The 27,226-nt window shown below is 57.4% G+C and overlaps 1 protein-coding gene across 1 annotated transcript in view; it reads left to right on the top strand.

The window, feature by feature from the left end:
• The first annotated feature begins 3,858 nt into the window (after positions 1–3,858).
• MAP3K14 (mitogen-activated protein kinase kinase kinase 14) overlaps positions 3,859–27,226 on the top strand; it is a 57,414-nt gene continuing 34,046 nt past the window's right edge. Inside the window, exons 1-3 of the mRNA XM_068167174.1 lie at positions 3,859–3,949; positions 22,688–22,960; positions 23,930–23,999. Coding sequence (XP_068023275.1) covers positions 22,708–22,960; positions 23,930–23,999 — 323 coding nt within the window. The 5' untranslated portion in view covers positions 3,859–3,949; positions 22,688–22,707. The remainder of the gene's footprint in view (positions 3,950–22,687; positions 22,961–23,929; positions 24,000–27,226) is intronic.

Below are 27,226 nucleotides of genomic sequence, written 5' to 3'. Positions count from 1 at the left end.
TTTGTGATCAGAGGGAATTTTACTCAGTAAGGTGTAAGGATTAAGCACTGCCAGATGGCAGACTTGGACAAATCTATTCAGTACCAACCTACTCACTCTGTACCAACCTGTAACTCCCCTCTGGTTTCCTTGCTGGTAAAGCAGGAGTGGTGTAGGGAGACACACAAGCTTCTACAAGTCCTTCTTTAAGCAGTCCCTCAGCTGCTGGTTGCAATCCCTTTCTCCCTCCCAAGGCTATGCTTCACACAAGCTGGCTGACTTCCTTCTCTCAATCCAGCCCTTAGGGGAGATAGACCCAATCTCCCCTCTATTACCATCCACTGCCCATCCTGCCAGGCCTATTTCCTTCTCACCATCTGCTGATAACTTCATCTGGCTGGGGGCAGAGTGGCTGAGAGCAGCCAGGCAGAAAGGGACCTGGGGATGCTGGTGGACAGCAGCTGAACAGGAGCCAGCAGTGTGCCCAGGGGGCCAAGAAGGCCAAGGGCATCCTGGCCTGCAGCAGGAAGAGTGTGGCCAGCAGGAGCAGGGAAGTCCTTGTGCCCTGTGCTCAGCACTGCTGAGGCCACACCTGGAGTCCTGTGTCCAGTTCTGGGCTCCTCAGGTTAGGAAAGAGGTTGAGCTGCTGGAAGGTGTCCAGAGAAGGGCAAGAAAGCTGGGGAGGGGTCTGGAGCACAGCCCTGGGAGGAGAGGCTGAGGGAGCTGGGGTTGCTTAGCCTGGAGAAGAGGAGGCTCAGGGGAGACCTTCTTGCTGTGTACAACTACCTGAAGAAAGGTTGTAGCCAGGTGGGGGTTGGTCTCTTCTGCCAGGCAAGCAGCACCAGGACACAGTCTCAAGCTGTGCCAGGGGAGGTTCAGGCTGGATTTTAGGAAGAAATGCTTCCCAGCAAGAGAGATTGGCCACTGGGACGTGCTGGAATGTTCTCAGGTGTGAGAACTTAAAAAATGAGGAGGCTATTAGAAGGCCCTTTTGGGTCTGTCAGAATAGCTTGACCAGTTCTTAGCTCCCAGGATTTCCACCTGGGATGAAATGCAGTCCTCTTGGGGAACTTGATTTGCACCAGCAGAAAGACAGATGCTATGGGCTGCTGGAGAAAGAATCTGGGAGAGGGACAACCCTCCAAATGCTCAGGGAGGGCTAGCTGGAGAGCCAAAAGCTCCCCATAGTAAGACCTAATTGGGCCCAGAGTAATGCTGAAGGAAGAGATAATAGATCAGATTAGAAAAGATTAGTAATTAGAGGCATAGAAGGAGCTGTGCTGGAAGGACAGAGTTGTGGAAAGGCTTTAGGGTGAACAGCAGAAGGTTAATCACCCACAGCATGGTGACTGACAAAGGAAACAGGCAACAGTGGCCAGGGATTGAGCCCCAGACCATCAGAAGTTATTAGGAGTAAACTTGGCATCAGAAGTTATTAGGAGTAAACTAGAATAGAATAGAATAGGTTGGAAAAGACCTTTGAGATCATCAAGTCCAACCTATCACCCAACACCATCTGATCAACTCAACCATGGCACCAAGGGCCTCATCCAGGCTCTTCCTAAACACCTCCAGGGATGGGGACTCCACCACCTCCCTGGGCAGCACATCCCAATGGCCAATCTCTCTTGCTGGGAAGAACTTCTTCCTCACCTCCAGCCTGAACCTCCCCTGGCACAGCTTGAGACTGTGTCCTCTTGTTCTGCTGCTGCTTGCCTGGCAGAAGAGACCAACCCCCACCTGGCTCCAACCTCCCTGCAGGGAGTTGCAGAGAGCAAGAAGGTCTCCCCTGAGCCTCCTCTTCTCCAGGCTAAGCAACCCCAGCTCCCTCAGCCTCTCCTCCCAGGGCTGTGCTCCAGACCCCTCCCCAGCTTTCTTGCCCTCCTCTGGACACCTTCCAGCAGCTCAACCTCTTTCCTAACCTGAGGAGCCCAGAACTGGACACAGGACTCCAGGTGTGGCCTCAGCAGTGCTGAGCACAGGGCACAAGGACTTCCCTGCTCCTGCTGGCCACACTCTTCCTGCTGCAGGCCAGGATGCCATTGGCCTTCTTGGCCCCCTGGGCACACTGTTGGCTCATGTTAAGCTGCTGTCCTCTAGTACCCCCAGGTCCCTTTCTGCCTGGCTCCTCTCCAGGCCCAGAGAGGTGGTGGAGTCTCCATCCCTGGAGGTGTTCAGAAAGAGCCCGGATGAGGCACTTGGTGCCATGGTTTAGTTGCTCAGATGGTGTTGGGTGATAGGTTGGACTTGATGATTGCTGAGGTCTTTTCCAACCAGGCTGATTCTGTGATTCTCCCACAGCCTTGTTGCAGTTCAGCTGTCAGACATCCCTCCTCGCAGCTTTTCAGCATTTAAATGGTACAAGGAAACAGTCTTGCCACAGGGCAAGAGTAAAAACAGTCAGCAGGAACTCTCAGCTGGTTGAGCCAAAAGCCATTTAATTTGCAAGTCTCAAGAGGCCGTTTACAGACAGAGCTGACAGCAGCTCTGCTCTCCCGGCCCCTCCGGCACCTGCAAAGCAAACCCCACCGGCAAAGTTCTGTTGGGAAACCCTCTAGAGCCGCTGCCGCTCCGCACCACCCCTCGCAACCCGGTGAGGTGACCGGCAGCCCCCTGCCACTCCATCCCCATTCCTGCTCCTCCTCCGGAGCCGAGCCGAGGGCAGCGGCCGGGCAAGGGAGAGTGGACTGGAGCGGAGCGGAGCTGAGCTGAGCCGAGGGCAGCGGCTGGGCAAGGGGGGAGCGGAGCTGAGCTGAGGGCAGCGTCCGGGCAAGGGGGAGCGGAGCGGAGCTGAGCTGAGCCGAGGGCAGCGGCCGGGCAAGGGGGAGCGGAGCCGAGGGCAGCGGAGGGCAGCGGCCGGACAAGGGGGAGCGGAGCGGAGGGCAGCGGCTGGGCAAGGGGGAGCGGAGCGAAGCTGAGCTGAGGGCAGCGGCCGGGCAAGGGGGAGCGGAGCCGAGGGCAGCGGCCGGGCAAGGGGGAGCGGAGCGGAGGGCAGCGGCCGGGCAAGGGGGAGCGGAGCGGAGGGCAGCGGCCGGGCAAGGGGGAGCGGAGCGGAGCGGAGCCGAGCCGAGGGCAGCGGCCGGGCAAGGGGGAGCGGAGCGGAGGGCAGCGGCCGGGCAAGAGGGAGCGGAGCGGAGCTGAGCTGAGCCGAGGGCAGCGGCTGGGCAAGGGGGAGCAGAGGGCAGCGGAGGGCAGCGGCCGGGCAAGGGGGAGCGGAGCGGAGCGGAGCCGAGGGCAGCGGCCGGGCAAGAGGGAGCGGAGCGGAGCTGAGCTGAGCCGAGGGCAGCGGCCGGGCAAGAGGGAGCGGAGCGGAGCTGAGCTGAGCCGAGGGCAGCGGCCGGGCAAGGGGGAGCGGAGCCGAGGGCAGCGGCCGGGCAAGAGGGAGCGGAGCGGAGCTGAGCTGAGCCGAGGGCAGCGGCCGGGCAAGGGGGAGCGGAGCGGAGGGCAGCGGCAGGGCAAGGGGGAGCGGAGCCGAGGGCGGGCGCGAGGCCTCGCACCGGGCTAGAAGGGGAGCGAGACGCGCGTGAGAAACCAGCGCGAACGGCCGCGCGCCCATTTAAAAGCCACGGAGTGCACGCGCCCGCAGCGCCCACCCCTCCTGCACGCGCACACCACACGCCTCGGCTCGGCCCCACCACACCGCCGCCGCCACCACCACCGCGGCGCATGCGTAGAGCGGAGGAGGAGCTGCCGTGGGGTGTGGCCTGTTTAGCAGGAAGCCCCGCCCACTTCTGGGAAGCCCGTCCCGCCTCCGGGGAGCCGGCGGGGCGGCGCGGGGCCGGGCGGTGGTAGAGCGCGCGCGGGCGGCGGGGGCTGGACCGGGGCGCTGTCACGCGGCGTGGCGCGGCGGCGATTGGCTACGAGGGTTCAGGGGGGCGGGTCCGGCCGTGGCCGCCGCCTGTCAGTGAGCGGGGCGCCGCTGGGGAGGCCTGAGGGGTAGCGCCGGGCCGTGGCGCGCTGGGCTCCAGCGGTAGGTGCGGCCGGTCAGGGGGCGCGGAGAGGGGCCGAGGCCGGTGGGGGGATCCGGGCGGGACGGCGATCGCGGGGTACTTCTGTCTGATAAGGCCTGACGGAGGCCGGCATCGCCGCCGCTGGTGCTTCCGCGGTCGGCTCCGGGAGGAGGGTGTGAGGGAGCTCCGTGCTCGCCGCCTGCCTCTAGCGGGAGGATGGCCCGGACCGGGCGAGAGGAGAGTCCGTTTCCCGCCGATGCCCCGTTGGGAGTGCTTGGGTGCTCCGAGTGGTACCTAGTGACTAACGGGCTCCTCCGGGGGCCCGCCGCCGCAGGTTGCCCTGTCCGCTGCCGGCATCCCGGCGGCGCGCCGAGCCGCTCTCGGTGCGTGCAAAGCCTGGATGTTCTGTCTCCGAGGGGGAGCTACCCTTCTCGGCCCTGAGCCGCCCGCTGCCCCGCCAGCCGCGCCGCTCCCACCCGACAGGGGCACTGGAGCCGCTTTGCCGTCCCCGCGCCCGGTGTCTGTCCCGCAGCCAGCCCCGGCCGTGGCGAGCGGAGCCGGGCGCCGGGCTGGGCTCCGCTCAGCGCACGACGAGCGGTCCTGCAGCTCCCCGAGCCGCTCCCGCTCCCCTCGCTGTCCCCTCGCCCCCAGCCCGGCGCTCGGACGCCGCTTGTCTGGCAGAAGGTTATGAGGTCCCAAGCGCTGCTTCGCTGATGAATAAGCTGCCGCTGTGGTTGCGCTCAGATACTTCCTGTCTCCTTCAAGCGGCTGCATTGGAAACGTGTGTTGGGTGCTTTGCACATGTCGGTAGCAGCGATCTGAAACCCGCGTCCGTAAACAAGGGCTGTGTTTCTTTCTCAGCTGGCTTGCCGAGCTGCGGGGTGAGTAATAACTCGCACCGGCTTCGCTCCCACCCTGCCGATAAGAGTAATCGAGTCGGGGCTATGAAAGACCTGGCTGCAGCGTGCTGCCTTGCTGCGTCCGAACTGAGCTGAAATCTGTTACTGGCATGGCCACCAGATTCCTTCAGAATGAGTCATTTGCTATTAACTATTAAATTTTAACTGCTGTGAGAGCGGAGCCGTGCGTAGCGTGCTGTGAAGGAGGAGTGTAGCAAACAAACATCCCAACACCCCCAGGTCCTGAAGGGTTTGCAGGGCCTGATCCAGCAGCTCTGGAGTTAAGGAGCTTTGCCACTGTTAGCTTTGCCACTCTCTGCCCTCGGTCTCATGCCAGTTCCAAGGTGCTGCCTGGTTCTTACTCTTCCTTCTAAGAGGATGTGACCATCCTGTCTTCTCAACTCTCCTTCTGTCACCTCTGGAGCTTGCTGGCAGGTGTCAGTCAAATCAGAGAATCATTTAGGCTCAAAAAGACTTTCAAAGATCATCAAGTCCAAGCCTTAACCCAGCACTGGGGGGGGACACCACTGAAGCACGTCCTTCAGCACCACATCTACACTGCTTGGAGACCCCTCCAGAGGTGAGGACTCCACCACTGCATAGGGCAGCCTGGGCCAGGCCTTGACTACCCTTTTGGAGAGGAAATTGTTCCTCTTGTCCAACCCAGACAGAGGCCTGGAAGTCAGAAAGATCTCTAAGTTCCAAGCAGAGCAGCTGGCTTGAAGTAAAAGAGTCTTAAGTTAGGAAAGAGTCTGGAGATGCTTGGGAAGGGAGGTCAAGAGGATTCATGGGGGAAGCAGGAGGAGCTCTGTGAGGGCTGCACATGTGGGACTGTAGTCTGCAGGGAACTGAGTTTTGCTGGTCATAGTTCAGTGACATCAGGGTCCTGAGGAATATTGACCTTGTGGTGTCTAAGAGGCAGTTTTGCAGTGAGTGGGGGGAGTTTGTCTCATAGGAGCTGATGCAGGCTGGACAATCAAACGGTGCTCTGGTCAGTTCCTGCTTGATAAAGTCATCATTCAGTTTGTGGGACCCCAGCATGAAGTAAGTTTACATAGAAGTGCTTCTGTCTTACACTTGATGGTTAGTCTGGAGGGTCTTAAAGGCCTTTTCCAACATAAACAGTTCCATGAGGAGCAGCTGAGGAAACTTGGGCTTGTTTCATCTGGAGAAGAGGAGGCTGAGGGGGGACCTCAGTGCTCTCTACATCTGCCTGGAAGGAGGCTGGAGTGAGGTGGGAGTTGGTCTCTTCTCCCTAGTATCAGGTGATAGAAGGAGAGGAAATAGCCTGAAAGGATGCCTGAGGAGGTTTAGCTTGGAGATTAGGAACAATTTCATCCCTGCAGGAGTGGTCAGGGACTGGAAGAGGCTGCCCAGGGAGGTGATGGAGTCCCCATCCCTGGGAACCTGTGGCTGTGGCACTTGGGGCCATGGTTTAATGGCCAGGATGGTGCTGGGTTGATGCTTGGACTGGATGATCTTTGAGGTCTTTTCCAACCAAAACCAATTCTAGGGTCCTGTCCATCCTCAGTTTCAGTAGCCTTGTGGGTTTGTCTGGCAGCTCAGCCTTGCTGCTCCCTCGTCCCCTTTTGTGGGATGTCTAAATGGGGTTGAAAATGTCGAGCTGCAAAGCAGCTTGCAGGAGCAACCGGTGGGAACTCAGTGCTGCCTGCTTGGGCAGCACCACTTTGATTGTGGTTGGTGTTGGAAGTTGTCCATTGCTTTGTTTCTAATCATTTAGGGGATGGCTTTGCTCCACATATAGGTCTTAAACCTCAGAGTGTCCTTGAGCAGGGTCCTGAGCAGCTGAGCCAGGCTGGGTCAAAAAGCCTTGGGGGGGTTGGAGTTTGTTCTGATGCTTTCTGTTCATAGAATCAATAAGGTTGGAAAAGAGCTCAGAGATCATCCAGTCCAAGCTGTCACCCAACACCTCCTGACACCTAAACCATGGCTCCAAGTGCCACATCCAGTCCCCTCTTGAACACCTCCAGGGATGGGGACTCCACCACCTCCCTGGGCAGCACATCCCAGTGGCCAATCTCTCTTGCTGGGAAGAACTTTCTCCTCACCTCCAGCCTGTTATGGTTTACAAAGCAGCAGGGAGGAATGAGCCACATCTTGGAGGGAATGGAATGGGATAGAATGGAATGGGATAGAATAGAATAGGATAGACTAGACTAGACTAGACTAGACTAGAACAGAATAGAATAGAATAGAACAGAATAGAATAGAATTAACCAGTTTTTGAAAGACCTGCCAGGTTCTAGACATTGGCCACACCAACCCCAGGCAGTGCTGCAGGCTGGGGGCAGAGTGGCTGAGAGCAGCCAAACAGAGAGGGACCTGGGGGTGCTGGTGGACAGCAGCTGAACAGGAGCCAGCAGTGTGCCCAGGGGGCCAAGAAGGCCAAGGGCATCCTGGCCTGCAGCAGGAAGAGTGTGGCCAGCAGGAGCAGGGAAGTCCTTGTGCCCTGTGCTCAGCACTGCTGAGGCCACACCTGGAGTCCTGTGTCCAGTTCTGGGCTCCTCAGTTTAAGAAGGACATTGAGAGACTTGAAGGTGTCCAGAGAAGGGCAAGAAAGCTGGGGAGGGGTCTGGAGCACAGCCCTGGGAGGAGAGGCTGAGGGAGCTGGGGTTGCTTAGCCTGCAGAAGAGGAGGCTCAGGGGAGACCTTCTTGCTGTGTACAACTCCCTGCAGGGAGGTTGGAGCCAGGTGGGGGTTGGTCTCTTCTGCCAGGCAAGCAGCAGCAGAACAAGAGGACACAGTCTCAAGCTGTGCCAGGGGAGGTTTAGGCTGGATGTTAGGAAGAAGTTCTTCCAGCAAGAGAAATTTGCCATTGGTAATGGGGCTGTGGGGATGTTTCTAACCTCTGAGCTGCCAGTTTGGTCACAGCTTTTATTCAGCAGCACAAAGGGAAGCGTGGAGGGTTGAGTTCTGCTCCAGCTTGTACCTGAGGAAATGGAGCTCGGTGTGTTTGGATGCTTTTAGAAACCCTGCTGATGGGTAAAGCCAGGCACATAGTTCCCCCCAGCTTTACAACCAAACCAGTGCAATACTCCACTGCCTGGCAGCCAGCAGGAGGTTGCAGCTCATTATGCTGCTGTTTACAGTAAGCAGGGCGGGTGGCTGAAGAGGGATTTCGCTGTGTTTACTATCAAACCACTTTAAAGCAGGTGTTTGCAGGCCTGCTGTCGTTCAGGAGCACAACCTAGCCCTGGACCTGGAGGCTGGGAGTGAAACCCTGCAAGCAGGCAGTTGTGTGGTGCTGAACTCTGCCTGCTGATCTCCAGGTGAGCTGCGAGAGGTGGAGGTGCTCAGGAGCCCCTTGCCCAGGCAGGTGGTTAGGGAGGAGGAGGTGAAGGCTCTGAGCATCCTGGAATAGCAACTGGTGGTCTGACTCCCCAGCACTTTAATCAGCCAGGCATTCCATTTATTTTTGCTTTGGAACTCTTGGATAGACAAGGGAAGGTGGTTTGGGGGTTTACCTCCCCACCCCCCCTTAAACCTATTAACTTCCAACAGCCTGCAGAGGGATTGGAGGTGACACATTGAGTCCTGTGTCCAGTGCTGGGCTCCCCAGTTTAAGAAGGACACTGAGAGACTTGAAGGTGTCCAGAGAAGGGCAAGAAAGCTGGGGAGGGGTCTGGAGCACAGCCCTGGGAAGAGAGGCTGAGGGAGCTGGGGTTGCTCAGCCTGGAGAAGAGGAGGCTCAGGGGAGACCTTCTTGATCTCTGCAACTCCCTGCAGGGAGGTTGGAGCCATGTGGGGGTTGGGCTCTTCTGCCAGGCAAGCAGCCCCAGAACAAGAGGACACAGTCTCAAGCTGTGCCAGGGGAGGTTTAGGCTGGAGGTGAGGAGAAAGTTCTTCCCAGCAAGAGAGATTGGCCACTGGGATGTGCTGCCCAGGGAGGTGGTGGAGTCCCCATCCCTGGAGGTGTTCAAGAGGGGATTTGATGTGGCACTTGGAGCCATGGTTTAGTCATGAGGTCTGTGGTGACAGGTTGGACTCAATGATCTTTGAGGTCTCTTCCAAGCTTGGGGATTCTGTGATTCCTTCCAGCAGCTCAACCTCTTTCCTAACCTGAGGAGCCCAGAACTGGACACAGGACTCAAGGTGTGGCCTCAGCAGTGCTGAGCACAGGGCACAAGGACTTCCCTGCTCCCTTCACCATCACAGCATCACAGAATGGCTATCAGCTCTCTCAGATGTCAGATGTGTTAGGGTCAAAGGCTGCTCTGCAGCTTGCTCCAATGCTTTGGGAAAGGATGAAAGTGGAAAGGGAAAATGCTGCCTGTGGGCTTGCTGTGCTCAGGTCAGACCTTGCCAGGAGTCAGCCAGTAATCAGAGGTGGGTTTCAGTCCCTCCTGCAGGAGCTCTGAGTGGGGTGTGTGGAGAGAACAGAGCTTCAGGGGTGGGTTCATGTCCTGTGTGCTCCTGCAGTTGGCAGCACATGTAAGGGTCACAGAGCCTCAGATCCAGCCCATCTCTACCATTCCCTGAGGGAAGAACCACAGGCAGGAAAACTTTGTGTGAGGGAGGAGCTGTGCTAGGGACTGGCCACATCTCTTCCAACTTCCCTGGCTGTAGAATAGAATGAACCAGGTTGGAAAAGACCTTTGAGATCACCAAGTCCAACCTCTCCCCCAGCACCATCTGATCAACTCAACCATGGCACCAAGGGCCTCATCCAGGCTCTTCCTAAACACCTCTAGGGATGGGGACTCCACCACCTCTAGGGATGGGGACTCCACCACCTCCCTGGGCAGCACATCCCAGTGGCCAATCTCTCTTGCTGGGAAGAATTTCTTCCTCACCTCCAGCCTAAACCTCCCCTGGCACAGCTTGAGACTGTGTCCTCTTGTTCTGCTGCTGCTTGCCTGGCAGAAGAGACCAACCCCCACCTGGCTCCAACCTCCCTTCAGGTAGTTGTAGAGCAAGAAGGTCTCCCCTGAGCCTCCTCTTCTCCAGGCTGGAGGTGTTCAAGAGGGGATTGGCTGTGGCTCTTGGTGCCATGCTTTAGCCATGAGGTCTGTGGGGCCAGGTTGGACTCGATGCTCTCTGAGGTCTCTTCCAGCCTTGGTGATTCTGTGAGGAGCTCTGGGGACTTGCACAGCTCTTTTTCTTCTTTCTTCCTTTCTCTCAGTCCCTTTGACAGAAACTGAAACTCCTCTTTGCTGACAGCCCTGAGCCAGTTTAAATAACCCCCCCCCAGGCCCCTGCCACAGCAGTGAGCCTCAAGCTGCCAGGGCCGAAACCAGAACCCTCTGAGTTTCAGTTCCGCCTGCGCCAGGGGCGGGCAGGGAAGCTCATCCCGAGCATCCACACAGGGAAAGGGTCTGAGAGGGCTTCTGGGCACAGATGTGCTCCTTGGGCACCAGAGGTTCAGTGTGATCCAGGAGTCTGCCAGGTGGGTTTTGTTTCCTTGGCTGGAATGGGTGAGCTGGGGCAGGGTCGGAGGTCCCTGCGTGCTCCTTTCCTCGCCCCTACCCTGGGCAGGTTCTCTCTCCTGCTGACTTGGCACTTCTCTCAACTTCTTGTCAGGGCTGAAATCTCCCCAGAAAGCTGGGTGTTCTTCTTCTCCCCTGCCATCTCCTGCTCCAGCCAGGCCTACCTTTCTGGCCCAGCCCAGCTGCTGGCCCTGCCGTGGTGGTCAGCAGAGCAGCGCTGCTGAAGGGCTGCCCTGTGTTGTCCTGTGGCAGCTGCAGGGGGGAGGCTCAACCTGGGTTAATGTGTTGCTCATAAAGCTCTTCTCAATAAGGAAGTGGGAAACCTCACTGAGACAACATGATTTGTCTTCTTTCTGCTTTGTTTTCTTTCCCCTCCCCTCTTCAACGTGAAACTGCTGCTGAGCACTCACACTCAAGCTGGGAGGAGGACTCTGCATCCTCTGAAGGCTTTTCTTCTTCTTCACCAAATGTGTGGAATAATCCACTCCATAAAGGCATTGGCAAGGCAACACTGGCCAAGGCAGGCCAAGCAGGGTCATAGAGTGGTCTGGGTTGGAAGGGACCTCCAAAGCTCATCCATCCAACCCCCTCTGCTCTCAGCAGGGACATCCTCCACCAGAGCAGGTTGCTCAGGGCCCTGTTGAGCCTCCCCTTGAATGTCTCCAGGGATGGGGATTCAACCACCTCCCTGAGCAACCTGTTGAGGTGTTCCACCACCCTCATGGTGTAGAACTTGTTCCTCACATCCAATCTCCATCTGCTCTGCTCTGATTTCAAGCCATTGTCCCTTGTCCTATCACTGCAGGCCTTTGGGAGCAGTCATAGTATCACAGTACCCTAGTATCAGTCAGGGTGGGAAGGGACCACAAGGATCAGCCAGTCCCAACCCCCCTGCCATGGGCAGGGACACCCCACACTAGATCAGCCTGGCCACAGCCTCAGCCAGCCTGGCCTTAAACACCTCCAGGGCTGGGGCCTCAACCACCTCCCTGCACAACCCAGTCCAGGGCTTCACCACTCTCATGGGGAAGAACTTCCTCCTCCCCTCCAGCCTCAATCTCCCCACCTCCAGCTTCATTCCATTCCCCCTAGTCCTATCACTCCCTGAGAGCCTGAGCAGTCCCTCCCCAGCCTTCTTGGAGCCCCCTTCAGATACTGGAAGGCTGCTCTGAGGTCTCCCTGGAGCCTTCTCTTCTCCAGGCTGAACAGCCCCAGCTCCCTCAGCCTGTCCTTGTAGCAGAGCAGCTCCTGCCCCCTGATCACCTCCATGGTGTCCTCTGGACCCACTCCCTCAGGTCCAGGCCCTTCCTGTATCGAGGGCTCCAGAGCTGGGCCCAGCTCTGCAGGTGAGGTGTCCCCAGAGCAGGGATCCCATGTTCAGCTGTGCTCTGGAGCCTTTGCAGTGCTGGACAGGAGCTTGCATTACTTTTTTTTGCGAGCTGTGAGCCTCCTTCTGTATACCTGGAACTTCATGAAACACAGGAATGGCTTTTAAAGGTGTCTGCCACAAATAGCTCCCAGTTGAGGTCACAGAATCCCCAAATCCTAGCATGGTTTGGGTCAGAAGGAGTCTCTAGAGCTCCTCCAGTCCAACCTCCCTGCTCCAGCAGGGCACCCACAGCAGCCTGCCCAGCAGCACAATGCCCAGGGGGGGTTGGAAGCTCTCCAGAGGAGACTCCACAACCTCTCTGGGCAGCCTGCTCCAGGCCTCCAGCAGCCTCACACCAAAGAAGTTTCTCTTCCTGTTCAGGTGGAACCTCTTGGGTTCCAGTTTGTGCCCCTGGCCCCTTGGCCTGTCCCTGAGCACCACTGAGAAGGGGATGGAAAGGTTGAAGATGCACTGGCTTAGAGAATCACAGCTCACAGGCTCACAGGATGTGAGGGGTTGGAAGGGACCTCTGGAGATCCTCCAGTCCAGCCCCCTGCCAGAGCAGGAGCAGAGAATCCAGCACAGGTCCCACAGGAACACATCCAGACAGGGCTGGGAAGGCTCCAGAGCAGGAGACTCCACAACCTCTCTGGGCAGCCTGCTCCAGGCCTCTGGGAGCCTCACAGTGCAGAAGTTCCTCCTCATGCTGAGCTGCAACCTCCTGTGCTGCAGTTTCCATTAGAATAAAAATAAACCTTTATTAGAATAAACCAAACCAGGTTGGAAGAGACCTTCAAGATCATTGTGTCCAACCCATCAACCAATCCAACCCACCCAAACAGCTAACCCATGGCACCAAGCACCCCAGCAAGTCTCCTTCTGAACACCTTCAATGACGGCGACTCCACCACCTCCCCGGGCAGCCCATTCCAATGGCCAATCTCTCTCTCTGTGTAGAACTTCTTCCTAACATCCAACCTGAACCTCCCCTGGCGCAGCCTGAGACTGTGTCCTCTTGTTCTGGTACTGGGTGCCTGGGAGAAGAGACCAACCTCTGCCTGTCTACAACCTCCCTTCAGGTAGTTGTAGAGAGTGATAAGGTCTCCCCTGAGTCTCCTCTTCTCCAGGCTAAGCAGCCCCAGCTCCCTCAGCCTCTCCTCATAGGGCTTGTGTTCCAAACCCCTCACCAACTTTGTTGCTTCCATCCACTGCCCCTTGGCCTATCCCAGGGCACAGTGATCAGAGCCTGGCCCTGTCCCCTCCCTCCTGCCCCCCAGCCCTCAGCTATTGATAGCCATTGATCAGATCCCTCTCAGCCTTCTCCTCTCCAGACTGAACAGCCCCAGGGCTCTCAGCCTCTCCTCCCCAGGCAGTGCTGCAGTCCCTGCAGCATTCTTGGAGCCTCCCTTGGGCTCTCTCCAGCAGATCCCTGTCCCTCCTGAGCTGGGGAGCCCAGAGCTGGATGCAATATTCCAGGGGAGGTCTCAGCAGGGCAGAGCAGAGGGGGAGGAGAACCTCCCTGGCTCTGCTGGCCACACTCCTCTGAGTGCAGCCCAGGACGCCCTTGGCCTTCTTGGCCCCCAGGGCACATTGCTGCCCCATGGAGAGCAGGCTATAGGGAGGAGGTTAGGAATGATCAGAAGCTGTTGTATTGATAATGTTTGAGTGTCTCCTTACTTCTGCCTCCTTCCAAGTCCCCAGTGACCTTCTCCAGTGTGTCAGCTCCTCACAGGAGGAGCACAGACATCAGCTAACTGCTGCTGGGCTGAGGGCTCCCTGGCACAGCTGAGCTGAGGGCTCCCTGGCACACTGGGCTGGGGGCTCCCTGGCACACTGGGCTGGGGGCTCCCTGGCACAGCTGAGCTGAGGGCTCCCTGGCACACTGGGCTGGGGGCTCCCTGGCACACTGGGCTGGGGGCTCCATGGCACAGCTGAGCTGAGGGCTCCCTGGCACACTGGGCTGGGGGCTCCATGGCACAGCAGGGCTGGGGGCTCCATGGCACAGCTGGGCTGGGGGCTCCCTGGCACAGCTGAGCTGAGGGCTCCATGGCACAGCTGCTGCTGGGCTTGGATCTCATTCTGTAAACCCTCACTTTCTGTTTTACAGCTCTGAGAACTGCCAGCACTTAACCAGGGGTGAGAGTAAAGCCTTGGAGGAGATAAGCACCAAGCACCCTGTGAGGCTGCTGCCAAGAGCCCCTGGGGGGTTAAGGGTGGAGCATCCACCTCTGCCTGCTCCCTGACCTCCCCTGTCCTCCTTGAAAGGATGAGCAGGAGGAGGAAGGTCAGAGCTATTGAGGTCAGAGCTACAGCTGAACCTAAGAGACCTGGAGGAGGGAGAGGAGGTTGGGAAAAGCTGTTTGGGGTCTGGAAAATGCTTGCAGCAGGAAGAGTGTGGCCAGCAGGAGCAGGGAAGTTCTTGTGCCCTGTGCTCAGCACTGCTGAGGCCACACCTGGAGTCCTGTGTCCAGCTCTGAGCTCCTGAGGTTAGGAAAGAGGTTGAGCTGCTGGAAGGTGTCCAGAGAAGGGCAAGAAAGCTGGGGAGGGGTCTGGAGCACAGCCCTGGGAGGAGAGGCTGAGGGAGCTGGGGTTGCTTAGCCTGGAGAAGAGGAGGCTCAGGGGAGACCTTCTTGCCCTCTACAACTACCTGAAAGGTGCTTGTAGCTGGGAAGGGGTTGGTCTCTTCTGCCAGGCAAGCAGCAGCAGAACAAGAGGACACAGTCTCAAGCTGTGCCAGGGGAGGTTTAGGCTGGAGGTGAGGAGAAAGTTCTTCACTGAGAGAGTTGTTAGCCATTGGAATGTGCTGCCCAGGGAGGTGGTGGAGTCCCCAGCCCTGGAGGTGTTCAAGAGGGGATTGGATGTGGCACTTGGTGCCATGGTCTAGTCCTGAGGTCTGTGTTGATAGGTTGGACTTGATGATCCTTGAGGTCTCTTCCAACCTTAGTGATACTGTGAGACTGTGAGACTGTGAAAATCCACCCTCCAGCTGGAGCCTTCTGGTGGTGCCCAGCCAGAGCTCAGCAGGAGGCTTTGCTGGTACTGGAGTGGTGCTGAGTGGAACTACAGCTCCAGTGTGTCCCACCTGGGTGAATCCCTTCCTTAGAGGTGGTGCTCTGGAGCCTCAGCTGCCCATTGACTGCTCCCAAGCTTCCCTTTCACCTGGAGCTGCCTTGTGGAGGGCTGCACACTGCCTGTCCCTAGAACCAAGGACCTGTGTGCAGATTAAGCAGGCTGAGCAATGCTTTGGCCTCCCTGGGTTGTCCCTTGCAGCAGCAGCACAGAGATGGGGAGGAACAAACCCCTGCACCAGGACAGGTGAGGGAGTGACCTGCTGGATAGCATCACCACAGAGAGGGGCCTGGGAGTGCTGGGGGTCAGGTCCCCTATGAGCCAGCAAGGTGTCCTGCTGGCCAAGAAGGCCACTGGGCTCCTGGGAGGTATTAACCAAAGCCTCGACCAGCAGGTGGAGGGAGGTTCTGCTCCTGCTGTGCTCTGCCCCAGGGAGGGCATCTGGGCTATTGTGTCCAGGTCTGAGCTCCTCAGTTCAGGAGCTCCCTGGAACTGCTGGAGAGAGTCCAACAGAGGCCACAAAGCTGCTGAGGGGCCTGGAGCAGCTCTGTGAGCAGCAAAGGCTGAGAGCCCTGGGGCTGAGAGCTTGCAGAAGAGCAGCCCCAGAGGGGAGCTGAGCAAGAGCTGAAGGAGCTGTGAGCACCTGGAGAAGAGGAGGCTCAGGGGAGGCCTCATTGATCTCTACAACTACCTGAAGGGAGGTTGTGGCCAGGTTGGGGTTGGTCTCTTTTGCCAGGCAACCAACACCAGAACAAGAGGACACAGTCTCAAGCTGTGTCAGGGGAGGTTTAAGCTGGATGTTAGGAAGAAATTCTTCCCAGCAAGAGAGATTGGCCACTGGGATGTGCTGCCCAGGGAGGTGGTGGAGTCCCCATCCCTGGAGGTGTTCAAGAGGGGATTGGATGTGGCACTTGGAGCCATGGCTTAGTATTAATAAGGTGTTGGGTGACAGCTTGGACTTGATGATCTTTGAGGTCTTTTCCAACCTTATTGATTCTATGATTCTATGAGGGGCAAGAGGCTGGGGCCAGACTCTGCTCAGTGGTGCCCAGGGACAGCACAAGAGGCAAGAGGCACAAACTGGAGCCCAGGAGGTTCCACTTGAACAGGAGGAGAAACCTCTTTGGTGTGAGGCTGCTGGAGGCCTGGAGCAGGCTGCCCAGAGAGGTTGTGGAGTCCCTCTGGAGAGCTTCCAACCCGCCCTGGGCATTGTGCTGCTGGGCAAGCTGCTGTGGGTGCCCTGCTGGAGCAGGGGGTGTTGGACTGGAGGATGTGGGCAATGACTGGCTGGAAAGCAGCCCTGAGGAGAGAGCCTTGGGGGTGCTGGGGGAGGAGAAGCTCAGCAGGAGCTCTCAGTGTGCACTTGCAGCCCAGAAAGCCAAGCAGAGCCTGGGCTGCAGCAGGAGAAGTGTGGCCAGCAGGGCAAGGGAGGTGATTCTCCCCCTCTGCTCAGCTCTGGGGAGACCCCACCTGGAGTCCTGCCTCCAGTTCTGGAGCCCCTATGGCAAGAGGGATGTGGAGGTGCTGGAAGGTGTCCAGAGCAGGGCCAGGAGGAGGAGCAGAGGGCTGGAGCTGCTCTGCTGTGAGGACAGACTGAAGGAGTTGGGGCTGTTCAGTGTGGAGAAGAGAAGGCTCTGAGGTGACCTCATTGTGGCCTTCCAGGATCTGCAGGGGGCTCCAGGAAGGCTGGGGAGGGACTGCTCAGGCTCTCAGGGAGTGATAGGACTAGGGGGAATGGAATGAAGCTGGAGGTGGGGAGATTGAGGCTGGAGGGGAGGAGGAAGTTCTTCCCCAGGAGAGTGGTGAAGCCCTGGACTGGGTTGTGCAGGGAGGTGGTTGAGGCCCCAGCCCTGGAGGTGTTTGCAGCCAGGCTGGCTGAGGCTCTGGCCAGGCTGATCTAGTGTGGGGTGTCCCTGCCCATGGCAGGGGGGTTGGGACTGGCTGATCCTTGTGGTCCCTTCCAACCCTGTCTGATACTAGGATACTCTGATACTCTGTGCAGAGGTCCCTTCCACCTCCCCCCAGGCTGGGGCTCTGGGACTCTGCCATTCAGAGCAGTGAGCTTCAGAGGCTGTGCTGCAAATCCTCTTCCCCAGGTCCTGCTTAACTTGGGCTGCGGTTTGCTCCCCGCTCCTGCCGGCCACGCTCTGTGCTGGGCACCAGCACACGCTGAAGAGACAGCTGAGGGAGGTTTTGATCCTTTTCAGGCCCTGAAGATTGTGTAGCAACAGTTAAAGGGCTGGGCTGGGCCGGGCTTGCAGCCTGGGTGCCCACACACAGCCCTCGCAGACCTGAGTCACACATTAATCCGGCGGGGGCCCCGGCGGCTGCTCCCGGAGCACCTGGCCCCGCAAGAGCTGCCACTTCTTTTCCTCCCAGCCTCCCACTGAGGTCTCTGCTTTGTTGACTTTAATCTCAGGAACGTTTCCTGGTTCTCCTTTCCCACCCTGGAGGGCCAGCAGGGCTCGCAGCCTCGCCTCTCCCCCTCCCCTGGAGGATTCTGGATGCCGGGGATGGGGTTGAAGCCTTGAAGGTCCTTGAAGGTGAGCAGAGGGGCAAGGAAGGACAGAGTTAATGCAAATCAGGAGAGAGTGGAGATAAAAATAGCTCTGGAGCTGTCAGTTTGGTCACTGGTGGCTTGGGTTAGTCATCTGGCGGGCTCTGCTGCTGCTCCTCCGAGGGATTAGCTTACAGCAGTCGGCTTTGACACAATTCCTGTTGAGGAGAGGCAGTGGGCCGGGCAGACTGAGTGGGATCCTGTCATCAGCTTCTTCTGCACAGCAGCTGTTCTCTGTTTAGCCACTCAATGGAGTCATTGTTGACTTGCCTTGTGGACCTGCCAGGTTGTTAGGTGACTCATTTGCACATCACACCAAGGTTCAGGCATTTGGCTCCCCAGGCTCCCTGCCCCGGCCCTGCCCCGGCCCTTTGGAGCTCGGTTTGGTGTTCTCCTGATGGATCTCCACCAGGCTGGGGGCAGGAGTTGATCTGCTGGAGGGTAGAGAGGCTGTGCAGAGGGACCTGGACAGGCTGGGCAGATGGGCAGAGGCCAAGGGCAGGAGATTGAACACATCCAAGTGCCAAATACTATGAGGATACTATAGGTTCTGCACATTGGCCACAGCAACCCCAGGCAGTGCTGCAGGCTGGGGGCAGAGTGGCTGAGAGCAGCCAGGCAGAGAGGGACCTGGGGGTGTTGGTTGATGGTAGGCTGAACATGAGCCTGCAGTGTGCCCAGGGGGCCAAGAGGGCCAATGGCATCCTGGCCTGCAGCAGGAAGAGTGTGGCCAGCAGGAGCAGGGAGGTCATTCTGCCCCTGGACACTGCACTGGTTAGGCCACACCTTGAGTCCTGTGTCCAGTTCTGGGCTCCTCAGGTTAGGAAAGAGGTTGAGCTGCTGGAAGGTGTCCAGAGAAGGGCAAGAAAGCTGGGGAGGGGTCTGGAGCACAGCCCTGGGAGGAGAGGCTGAGGGAGCTGGGGTTGCTTAGCCTGGAGAAGAGGAGGCTCAGGGGAGACCTTCTTGCTCTCTGCAACTCCCTGCAGGGAGGTTGGAGCCAGGTGGGGGTTGGTCTCTTCTCCCAGGCAAGCAGCAGCAGAAGAAGAGGACACAGTCTCAAGCTGTGCCAGGGGAGGTTTAGGCTGGAGGTGAGGAAGAAGTTCTTCCCAGCAAGAGGGATTGGCCACTGGGATGTGCTGCCCAGGGAGGTGGTGGAGTCCCCATCCCTGGAGGTGTTCAGGAGGAGACTTGCTGGGGTGCTTGGTGCCATGGGTTAGTTGATTAGGTGGTGTTGGATTGGTTGATAGGTTGGACTTGATGGTCTTGAAGGTCTCTTCCAGCCTGGTCTATCCTATCCTATCCTATCCTATCCTATCCTATCCTATCCTATCCTATCCTATCCTATCCTATCCTATCCTATCCTATCCTATCCCTGTGTTGCCAGGGGTTTGGTGGAGGAAATGTCCTGTTCCCCTCAGGCAAGGATAAAAAAAACCCAACAAAGGAAGGAGAACAAAGGAAAAGCAAAGCCCTGGTGCAGATTTAAACAGATGTGCCCCAAAGATGTGCCCCAGTGATGGTTCTGAGGGCTTGGGGTTGCTGCTCCCTCTCACAGAATCACACATGGAGAGGGTAGGAAGGGACCTCTGAGATCATCCAGCCCAACCCCCCTGCCAGAGCAGGATCACCCAGGGCAGGGCACACAGGAGCACATCCAGGTGGGGCTTGAAAGCCTCCAGAGCAGGAGACTCCACAACCTCTCTGGGCAGCCTGCCCCAGGCCTCCAGCAGCCTCACACCAAAGAAGTTTCTCCTCCTGTTGAGGTGGAACCTCCTGGGTTTCAGTTTGTGCCCCTTGTCCCTTGTGCTGTCCATGGGCACCACTGACAAGAGCCTGGCTCCTGCATCCTGGCACTCACCCCTCAGCTATTGACAGCCATTGATCAGACCTTCCTCCTCATCTCATCCTGGCTCCATGGCACCTGTTGGCAAAGGCTGCTGAGTTTTCCTGCGTGATGTGATGGTCTTCACTTGAGCTGTGAGGGGACCAGCATGAGGAAGTGACCTCCACAGTTAAGGCACAATTCAGCATATCCTCATTTAAAAGCAAACAACCTTGCCCAGCATCCATGGCAGTGGGATCAGGAGCTAAGCCAAAGCCATGCTTCCTGTGGGCTCATGCTCAGGGTGGTTGCAGGGAGCTCCTGATCTCCAGGGAGCTCCTTACCTGCTTTTCACCCCCCCAGTACAGCCCCATCCTGTCCTAGTATCCTAGGATCAGTCAGGGTTGGAAGGGACCACAAGGATCAGCCAGTTCCAACCCCCCTGCCATGGGCAGGGACACCCCACACTAGATCAGCCTGGCCACAGCCTCAGCCAGCCTGGCCTTAAACACCTCCAGGGCTGGGGCCTCAACCACCTCCCTGCACAACCCAGTCCAGGGCTTCACCACTCTCCTGGGGAAGAACTTCCTCCTCCCCTCCAGCCTCAATCTCCCCACCTCCAGCTCCATTCCATTCCCCCTAGTCCTATCACTCCCTGAGAGCCTGAGCAGTCCCTCCCCAGCCTTCTTGGAGCCCCCTGCAGATCCTGGAAGGCCACAATGAGGTCACCTCAGAGTCTTCTCTTCTGCAGACTGAACAGCCCCAACTCCTTCAGTCTGTCCTCACAGCAGAGCAGCTCCAGCCCTCTGCTCCTCCTCCTGGCCCTGCTCTGGACACCTTCCAGCCCCTCCACATCCCTCTTGTCATAGGGGCTCCAGAACTGGAGGCAGGACTCCAGGTGGGGTCTCCCCAGAGCTGAGCAGAGGGGGAGAATCACCTCCCTTGCCCTGCTGGCCACACTTCTCCTGCTGCAGCCCAGGCTCTGCTTGGCTTTCTGGGCTGCAAGTGCACACTGAGAGCTCCTGCTGAGCTTCTCCTCCCCCCAGCACCCCCAAGGCTCTCTCCTCAGGGCTGCTTTCCAGCCAGTCCCTGCCCAGCCTGCATTTGTGCCTGGGATTGCCTCCAGCCAGCTGCAGGACCCTGCCCTTGCTCTTGTTGCACCTCCTGAGCTTGGCTTGTGCCCACCTCTCCTGTCCCTCTGGGCCTTGCTTCCAATGCTTCTTTTTGCTTCTCTCTTCCCACCCCTGGCTCCCTTCCACCTTCTTCTTCAGCACTGCCAGCTGGCCAGGGTTTGACCCGTGCTGGGACTTGTTTGGAGCTCCATTTACACCCCCTGGTCAGCCAGCAGCCCTTGCTGATTGCCAAGCAGAGAGGTCTTCTCCAGCACCATCACTGTCCTCTGCCCTACAGCAATCTGTCAGAGCTCTCCTTGGCTTCACCAAGAGTTTCAGGAGTTACTGATGAGGAAGGAGAAAGGGAATCAAGGGAGGAGCTGCAGGTCACAGGCTGGAGAGCAGCCTTGAGGAGAAGGTCTTGGGGGGTCAGTTGGTGACAAAGTCCCCAGGAGCCAGCAGTGGTCCCTGGCAGCCCAGAGTCAGCTGAGTGCTGAGCTGCAGCCAGAGCAGGGAGAGCAGCAGCACAGGGAGGGGATTCTGCCCTCTGCTCTGCTCTGCTCAGCCCCCACCTGCAGCACTGCCTTCAGCTCTGGGGCCCCCAGCACAAGAAGGACCTGGAGCTGCTGGAGAGGCTCCAGAGGAGGCCACCAAGATGCTCAGAGGCTGCAGAACCTCCCCTGTGGGGCCAGGCTGGGAGAGCTGGGGCTGTTCAGCCTGGAGAGGAGAAGGCTCCAGGGAGACCTCAGAGCAGCCGTGCAGTGCCTGAAGGGCTCCAGGAGAGCTGGGGAGGGACTTGGGACAAGGGCTGGGAGGGACAGGATGAGGAACAATGGCTTTGAGCTGGGAGAGGAGAGCCTGAGAGTGGAGATGAGGAAGATAATGTTTAGAGTGAGGCTGGGGAGACTCTGGCACAGGCTGCCCAGGGAGGCTGTGGCTGTCCTGACCCTGGAGGTGCTGAAGGCCAGGCTGGATGAGGCCTTGAGCGAGCTGGGGCTGGGGGGAGGTGTCCCTGCCCATGGCAGGGGGTTGGAGCTGGCTGAGCTTTGAGCTCCCTTCCCACCCAAGCCATGCTGTGCCTCTGTGATTGCCTTGTTTCCTCGGAAGAGAAAGTGAGGACTGGATGTGAGGGTGATTGAGCACAAGGGAGGAAGCAGGGAGCAGATTGTCTGCGGTGTGCAGCACGCTGGCAGCCCTCCCAGCTGCCAGCCAGGGGAAGCCTTTCCTGTCCTCTCTCTCCTTTGGGCTTCCCTCCCCTCTGTGTCCTCACTGCTTGTAGTTAACCTACTGCAACCCCCAGGACATAAATCTCTCCCTGAGACCCTGGTGGCTTCATCTTTACAGTACTGAGAGCAGTCCAAACCACTCTCTGGTTAACCTATTGATTATTGAGCTCCTCACTGGGATGGAGAGCTTTGGTTATTGAGCTCCTCACTGGGGTGGAGAGCTTTGGTTATTGGTCTCCTCACTGGGATGAAGAGCTTTGGTTATTGATATCCTCACTTGGATGAAGAGCTTTGGTTATTGATCTCCTCACTGGGGTGGAGAGCTTTGGTTATTGATCTCCCCAGTGGGATGGAGAGCTTTGGTTATTGATCTCCCCAGTGGGATGAAGAGCTTTGGTTATTGAGCTCCTCACTGGGATGGAGAGCTTTGGTTATTGATCTCCCCAGTGGGATGGAGAGCTTTGGTTATTGAGCTCCTCACTGGGATGGAGAGCTTTGGTTATTGATCTCCTCACTGGGATGGAGAGCTTTGGTTATTGATCTCCCCAGTGGGATGGAGAGCTTTGGTTATTGAGCTCCTCACTGGGATGAAGAGTTTTGGTTATTGAGCTCCTCACTGGGGTGGAGAGCTTTGGTTATTGATCTCCCCAGTGGGATGGAGAGCTTTGGTTATTGAGCTCCTCACTGGGATGAAGAGTTTTGGTTATTGAGCTCCTCACTGGGGTGGAGAGCTTTGGTTATTGATCTCCCCAGTGGGATGGAGAGCTTTGGTTATTGAGCTCCTCACTGGGATGAAGAGTTTTGGTTATTGAGCTCCTCACTGGGGTGGAGAGCTTTGGTTATTGATCTCCCCAGTGGGATGGAGAGCTTTGGTTATTGAGCTCCCCAGTGGGATGGAGAGCTTTGGTTATTGATCTCCCCAGTGGGATGAAGAGCTTTGGTTATTGAGCTCCTCACTGGGGTGAAGAGCTTTGGTTATTGATCTCCTCACTGGGGTGAAGAGCTTTGGTTATTGATCTCCTCACTGGGGTGAAGAGCTGGCATCTTGGCTGTCTTTTCAGTTCCTTGCTCTGAGGTTGGGTAGAGCCTTGACTTGGTTTCAAGCCTTTAGTTACCTTCAGCAGTCTCCTAAAGCAGAGTCATGGAACTGTTGGGGTTTGGGCAGCCCTTAGAGATCATCAGGGTTTGAAGCTGCTTCTGCCTGTGCAGGGTTTTGACAAGTGATCTGTTTTGGCTTGGTTCCTTTTGTGTTCCCAGTGACTCCCTGAACCTGTGAGATGGCTGTGATGGGAATTACCTGCCAGGCCGCTCCTGAGCCAGCCTTCAAGCAGAAGAAGGAGCTCACAGACAGCAAGGGGCTGAAGGAGGCAGCAAGTGAAAAGCAGAGCAGTGTCTGCAAAGTGGAAGACTCAAAGAAGGTCATCTTCCACAGTCAGTGGAAAATCCTCAATGATGTAATCACCAAAGGAACAGCAAAGGAAGAGACAGAAGGAGGCTGTGCATCAATTTCTATTATTGCCCAAGCAGAGTGTAAGTAGCTGTGTGGGCTGCTGCTCAGTGAGGAGGAGGAATGTGGCATGCAGGGTGAGATTTCACTCTGTTTGCACTCCTGGAGAGCTGAGACAACATCTATTTGTAAGCCCAGGGCAGAGTGGAGCTGGTGACACATCCCAGCCTCTATTTAGGAAGCTCATGAAACAACCTAATAATGTGGCAGAACCCACTGAGTGGGGCAGGAGTGCCAGAGCAGCATGTGGCCCTGGCACCTACCTGCTCTGGCTCTCAGTCTGTGGCCTGCTTGGTCACCTCTGCTTGGCTGACCTCTGAAAGGTGTTGGGAAAGTAGCGAGGGGGGAAGGGAAGAGAACCAAACTAAAGCTGTCAGGTAGAAAATGGCTGAGGGATCAGGAGTGGCTCCAGAGGAGGATCACCAAGAGGCTGCAGAACCTCCCCTGTGGGGCCAGGCTGAGAGAGTTGGGGCTGCTCAGCCTGGAGAAGAGAAGGCTCCAGGGAGGCCTTAGAGCAGCCTTCCAGGACCTGAAGGGGGCTCCAAGAACACCAGGAAGGGATTTTTCACAAGGGCTTGGAGTGGAGTGGAATGGATTTAAGCTTGAGAAGGGGAGATTTAGACTGGAGAGTAGCAAGAAACCATTTACAGTGAAGGTGGTGAGACACTGCACCAGGCTGCCCAGGGAGGCTGTGGAGGTGTTCCAGGCCAGGCTGGATGAGGCCTTGAGCAAGCTGGGCTGGGGGGAAGTGTCCCTGCCCATGGCAGGGGGTTGGAACTGGGTGAGCTTTAAGGTCCCTTCCAACCCAAAGCCATTCTGTGAAGCTGTGGAGCCATGAGGCAGGGGCAGCTGGCTGCTGCTGGAGAAGGGAGCACAGTGTGGCTCACTGTTTGCTTTAGCAAGTTGGCAGAGCTGTTTCTTAGTCCACTTGTTGCCAGGAGAGCCTGTCTGCTGCTGCAGACATGTGATGCTGCTGCTTCTCTTTGCTGCAGGTGAGAACAGTCAGGAGTTCAGCCCTACCTTGTCAGAGAGATCCTTCATTGCTCACAGCAAGCGTTACAGGTGAGAGACCTCTTACCCTGAGCACCCACCCTTGCTGCTCTGGGCTGCCTTCTGCCTCTCTGCTGCCTTCTAGACTCAGAGAGTTGGGGTTGTGCAGTCTGGAGAGGAGAAGGCTCCAAGGAGACCTCCTTGTGGCCTTCCAGGATCTGCAGGGGGCTGCAAGAAAGCTGGGGAGGGACTTCTGAGGGTGTCAGGGAGGGATAGGACTGGGGGGGATGGAGCAGAACTAGAAATGGGGAGATTGAGCTTGGCTGTGAGGAAGAAGTTGTTGCCCAGGAGGGTGGTGAGAGCCTGGCACAGGCTGCCCAGGGAGGTGGTGGAAGCCTCCTGCCTGGAGGTGTTTGCAGCCAGGCTGGAGGTGGCTGTGAGCAACCTGCTGTGGTGTGAGGTGTCCCTGCCCATGGCAGGGGGTTGGGACTGGCTGAGCCTTGAGCTCCCTCCCAGCCCTGACAGCTCTGTGAGTCTAAGTTTGCCAAAGGCTCCTTAGGAAATGGAGTTGGTGGTTTCAGCACCAGACTTGGTGGAGTTAGAGAAGGGTTGGACTCAAAGCACCTCAAAGCTCTTTTCCCACCCAAAATGGTTCTCTGGTTCCTTGAGGTTGCATGAGATAAAAACATCAAAATGTCCTCAGGGAGGCAAAAAAGACCCCAGAGCTCCCCAGGGATGTCAGGCTGGGCCTTGTGTTGCCCAGCATGTACCTGCCCTCTGGGAGCAAGGATGGGGTGCAGGGTGAGGTGTCCCTGCCCATGGCAGGGGGTTGGGACTGGCTGAGCCTTGAGCTCCCTTCCAGCCCTGCCAGCTCTGTGATTCCAGAGCACCCTGCCTCAAGAGGATTTTCCCCCCAAACCAGAGCAGAGCAGACTGAGACTGGATGTGAGGAACAAGTTCTTCACTGTGAGGCTGCTGGAACCCTGCAACAGGTTGCTCAGGGAGGTGATTGAGGCTCCTGCCCTGCAGACACTCAGGAGGAGGCTCGACAGGGCTCTGGGCAACCTGATCTAGCTGAGCATGTCCCTGAGGACTGCAGGGGGGGGCTTGGACTGGATGACCTTTGGAGACTCCTTTCCAAGCCATTCCATGATTCCTGTTTGGATTAACTTCTCTATCAGAGGCTCAGGAAGTTTCTCTCCCTAAACATCTTCCTCCAATCCCTTTTTGTGTCAGGAGAAAGCAGGAATCTAAGCACAGAGCACTCAAAGCACCTTGCCTTGTGCCTGCTGACTTCCTGCCCCTTGGAGCCTTCTGCCTCTTGTTTCTGGTTTGGTCTGAAATGATTCAGTGGTTTCCTTTTTTTTGAGCTTCACAGGCTTGAGGTAGAAAGGATCCAAGGGAAATTTCTGAGTCCCTTTTAGCTGAACTGCCCTGCTGCTTTTGAAACCACACTGCCCCCTCCTCTGCAAAGCTGTGGGAAGCTTCAGCTGCTGCCAGAAGCAGTCCTGAGAAAAGGGAACTGCTGCATTTCTGGGGAGGAGAAACCAAAGGGCCTGAGAAGAGCCTCTGCTTAATGACAGCAGCAGGGCTGTGAGGAGAGAGTGAAACTGGGAAAGGGAGGGAAGCAAAACAGAGAGCTGGGGCTTGCTTGTCTGACGTCATCTGGGAGAGAGCCACTGCTTCATGGAGGAGCTGTGGCCTTGTGGGGCACTCACTGGAGCTTTGGTGAGCACTGAGGCTCTAGCAGGCAGCTCCAGCACCCTCTGAGGTGGGTGAGGAGGACACACAGAACTAGGTGCTGCCTGTCCTCTGGCAGCTTTCAGGCACTGAACCTGGCCTTGCCAGGGCTGTGGTCTGGCACTGCCCTCAGACTTAGAATCACAGAAGTGTTTCTGAGGGAAAAGTTCTCTGAGGTCATCCAGTCCAAGCATCCACCCAGCACCACCATGGCCACTAAACCAGGGCCCCAAGTGCCACAGCCACAGGTTCCCAGGGATGGGGACTCCATCACCTCCCTGGGCAGCCTCTTCCAATCCCTACAGGGATGAAATTGTTCCTAATCTCCAACCTAAACCTCCTCAGGCATCCTTTCAGGCTCTTTCCTCTCCTATCACCTGATACTAGGGAGAAGAGACCAACTCCCACCTCACCCCAGCCTCCTTGCAGGCAGTTGTAGAGAGCACTGAGGTCCCCCCTCAACCTCCTCCAAATGAAACAAGCCCAAGTTTCCTCAGCTGCTCCTCATGGAACTGTTTATGTTGGGAAAGGCCTTTAAGACCCTCCAGACTAACCATTAAGTGTGAGACAGAAGCACTTCTATGTAAACCTACTTCATGCTGGGGTCCTGCAGGGATGAAATTGTTCCTAATCTCAACCTAAACCTTCCCTGTCAAAATTCCAGGCCATTTCTTCTCTATGACCTGAGACTAGGGAGAAGAGGCCAACCCCCACCTCACTGCAGCCTCCTCTCAGGGAGCTGCAGAGAGCAATGAGGTCTCCCTCAGCCTCCTTCTCCAGGCTCAACACCCCCAGCTCCCTCAGCTGCTCCTCCCCAGCCCTGCTCCCCAGACCCTTCCCCAGCTCTGTTGCCCTTCTCTGGCCCTGCTCCAGCCTCTCAATGTCCTTCTTGCAGTGAGAGCCTAAACCTGAACCCTGGACTCGAGGTGCAGCCTCCCCAGTGCCCAGAACAGGGCCATGATCCTGATGGCCTTGTCCCTTGAACCTGAAGAGCTGCAGAGTGAACCATCTCTTGGGGGGGTTGTGTGGAACACAGAGCAGTTCTGTGCCTAGCTTCAAGGCATTGTATAATCCATCAGCTAGGACCCTGCTGAGGAGATCTTCTGGAGCCCAGGGGGGCAGTGAGGCAGCAGGAGAAGAGAGAGGGCAGTGGTGGCTGTGAATGCAGCCCAGCTCAGTGAAGGCAGGGGAGCACAGCAGAGCTGTGCTGAGCAGCTGTGGTTTCTTCATGTGAAGATCATGAGGAGATTCTCCTCCCCCTCTGCTCTGCCCTGCTGAGGCCACACCTGGAATATGGCAGCCAGCTCTGGGCTCCCCAGTTCAAGAGGGACAGGGATCTGGCTGAGCCCAAGGGAGGGCTCCAAGGATGCTGAAGAGCCTGGAGCACTGCCTGGGGAGGAGAGGCTGAGAGCCCTGGGGCTGCTCAGTCTGGAGAGGAGAAGGCTGAGAGGGATCTGATCAATGGCTATCAATAGCTGAGGGCTGGGGGGCAGGAGGGAGGGGACAGGGTCAGGCTCTGCTCACTTCTACCCTGTGACAGGACAAGGGACAATGGAGGG

Source organism: Melanerpes formicivorus, unplaced genomic scaffold (assembly GCF_026170545.1).
Source record: "Melanerpes formicivorus ecotype bairdi unplaced genomic scaffold, bMelFor1.0.p_v2 SCAF_113, whole genome shotgun sequence".
NCBI classification, from domain to species: Eukaryota; Metazoa; Chordata; class Aves; order Piciformes; family Picidae; genus Melanerpes; species Melanerpes formicivorus.
Note: the sequence above shows the minus strand (reverse complement) of the source record. Positions and strands in the feature narration are given on the sequence as shown.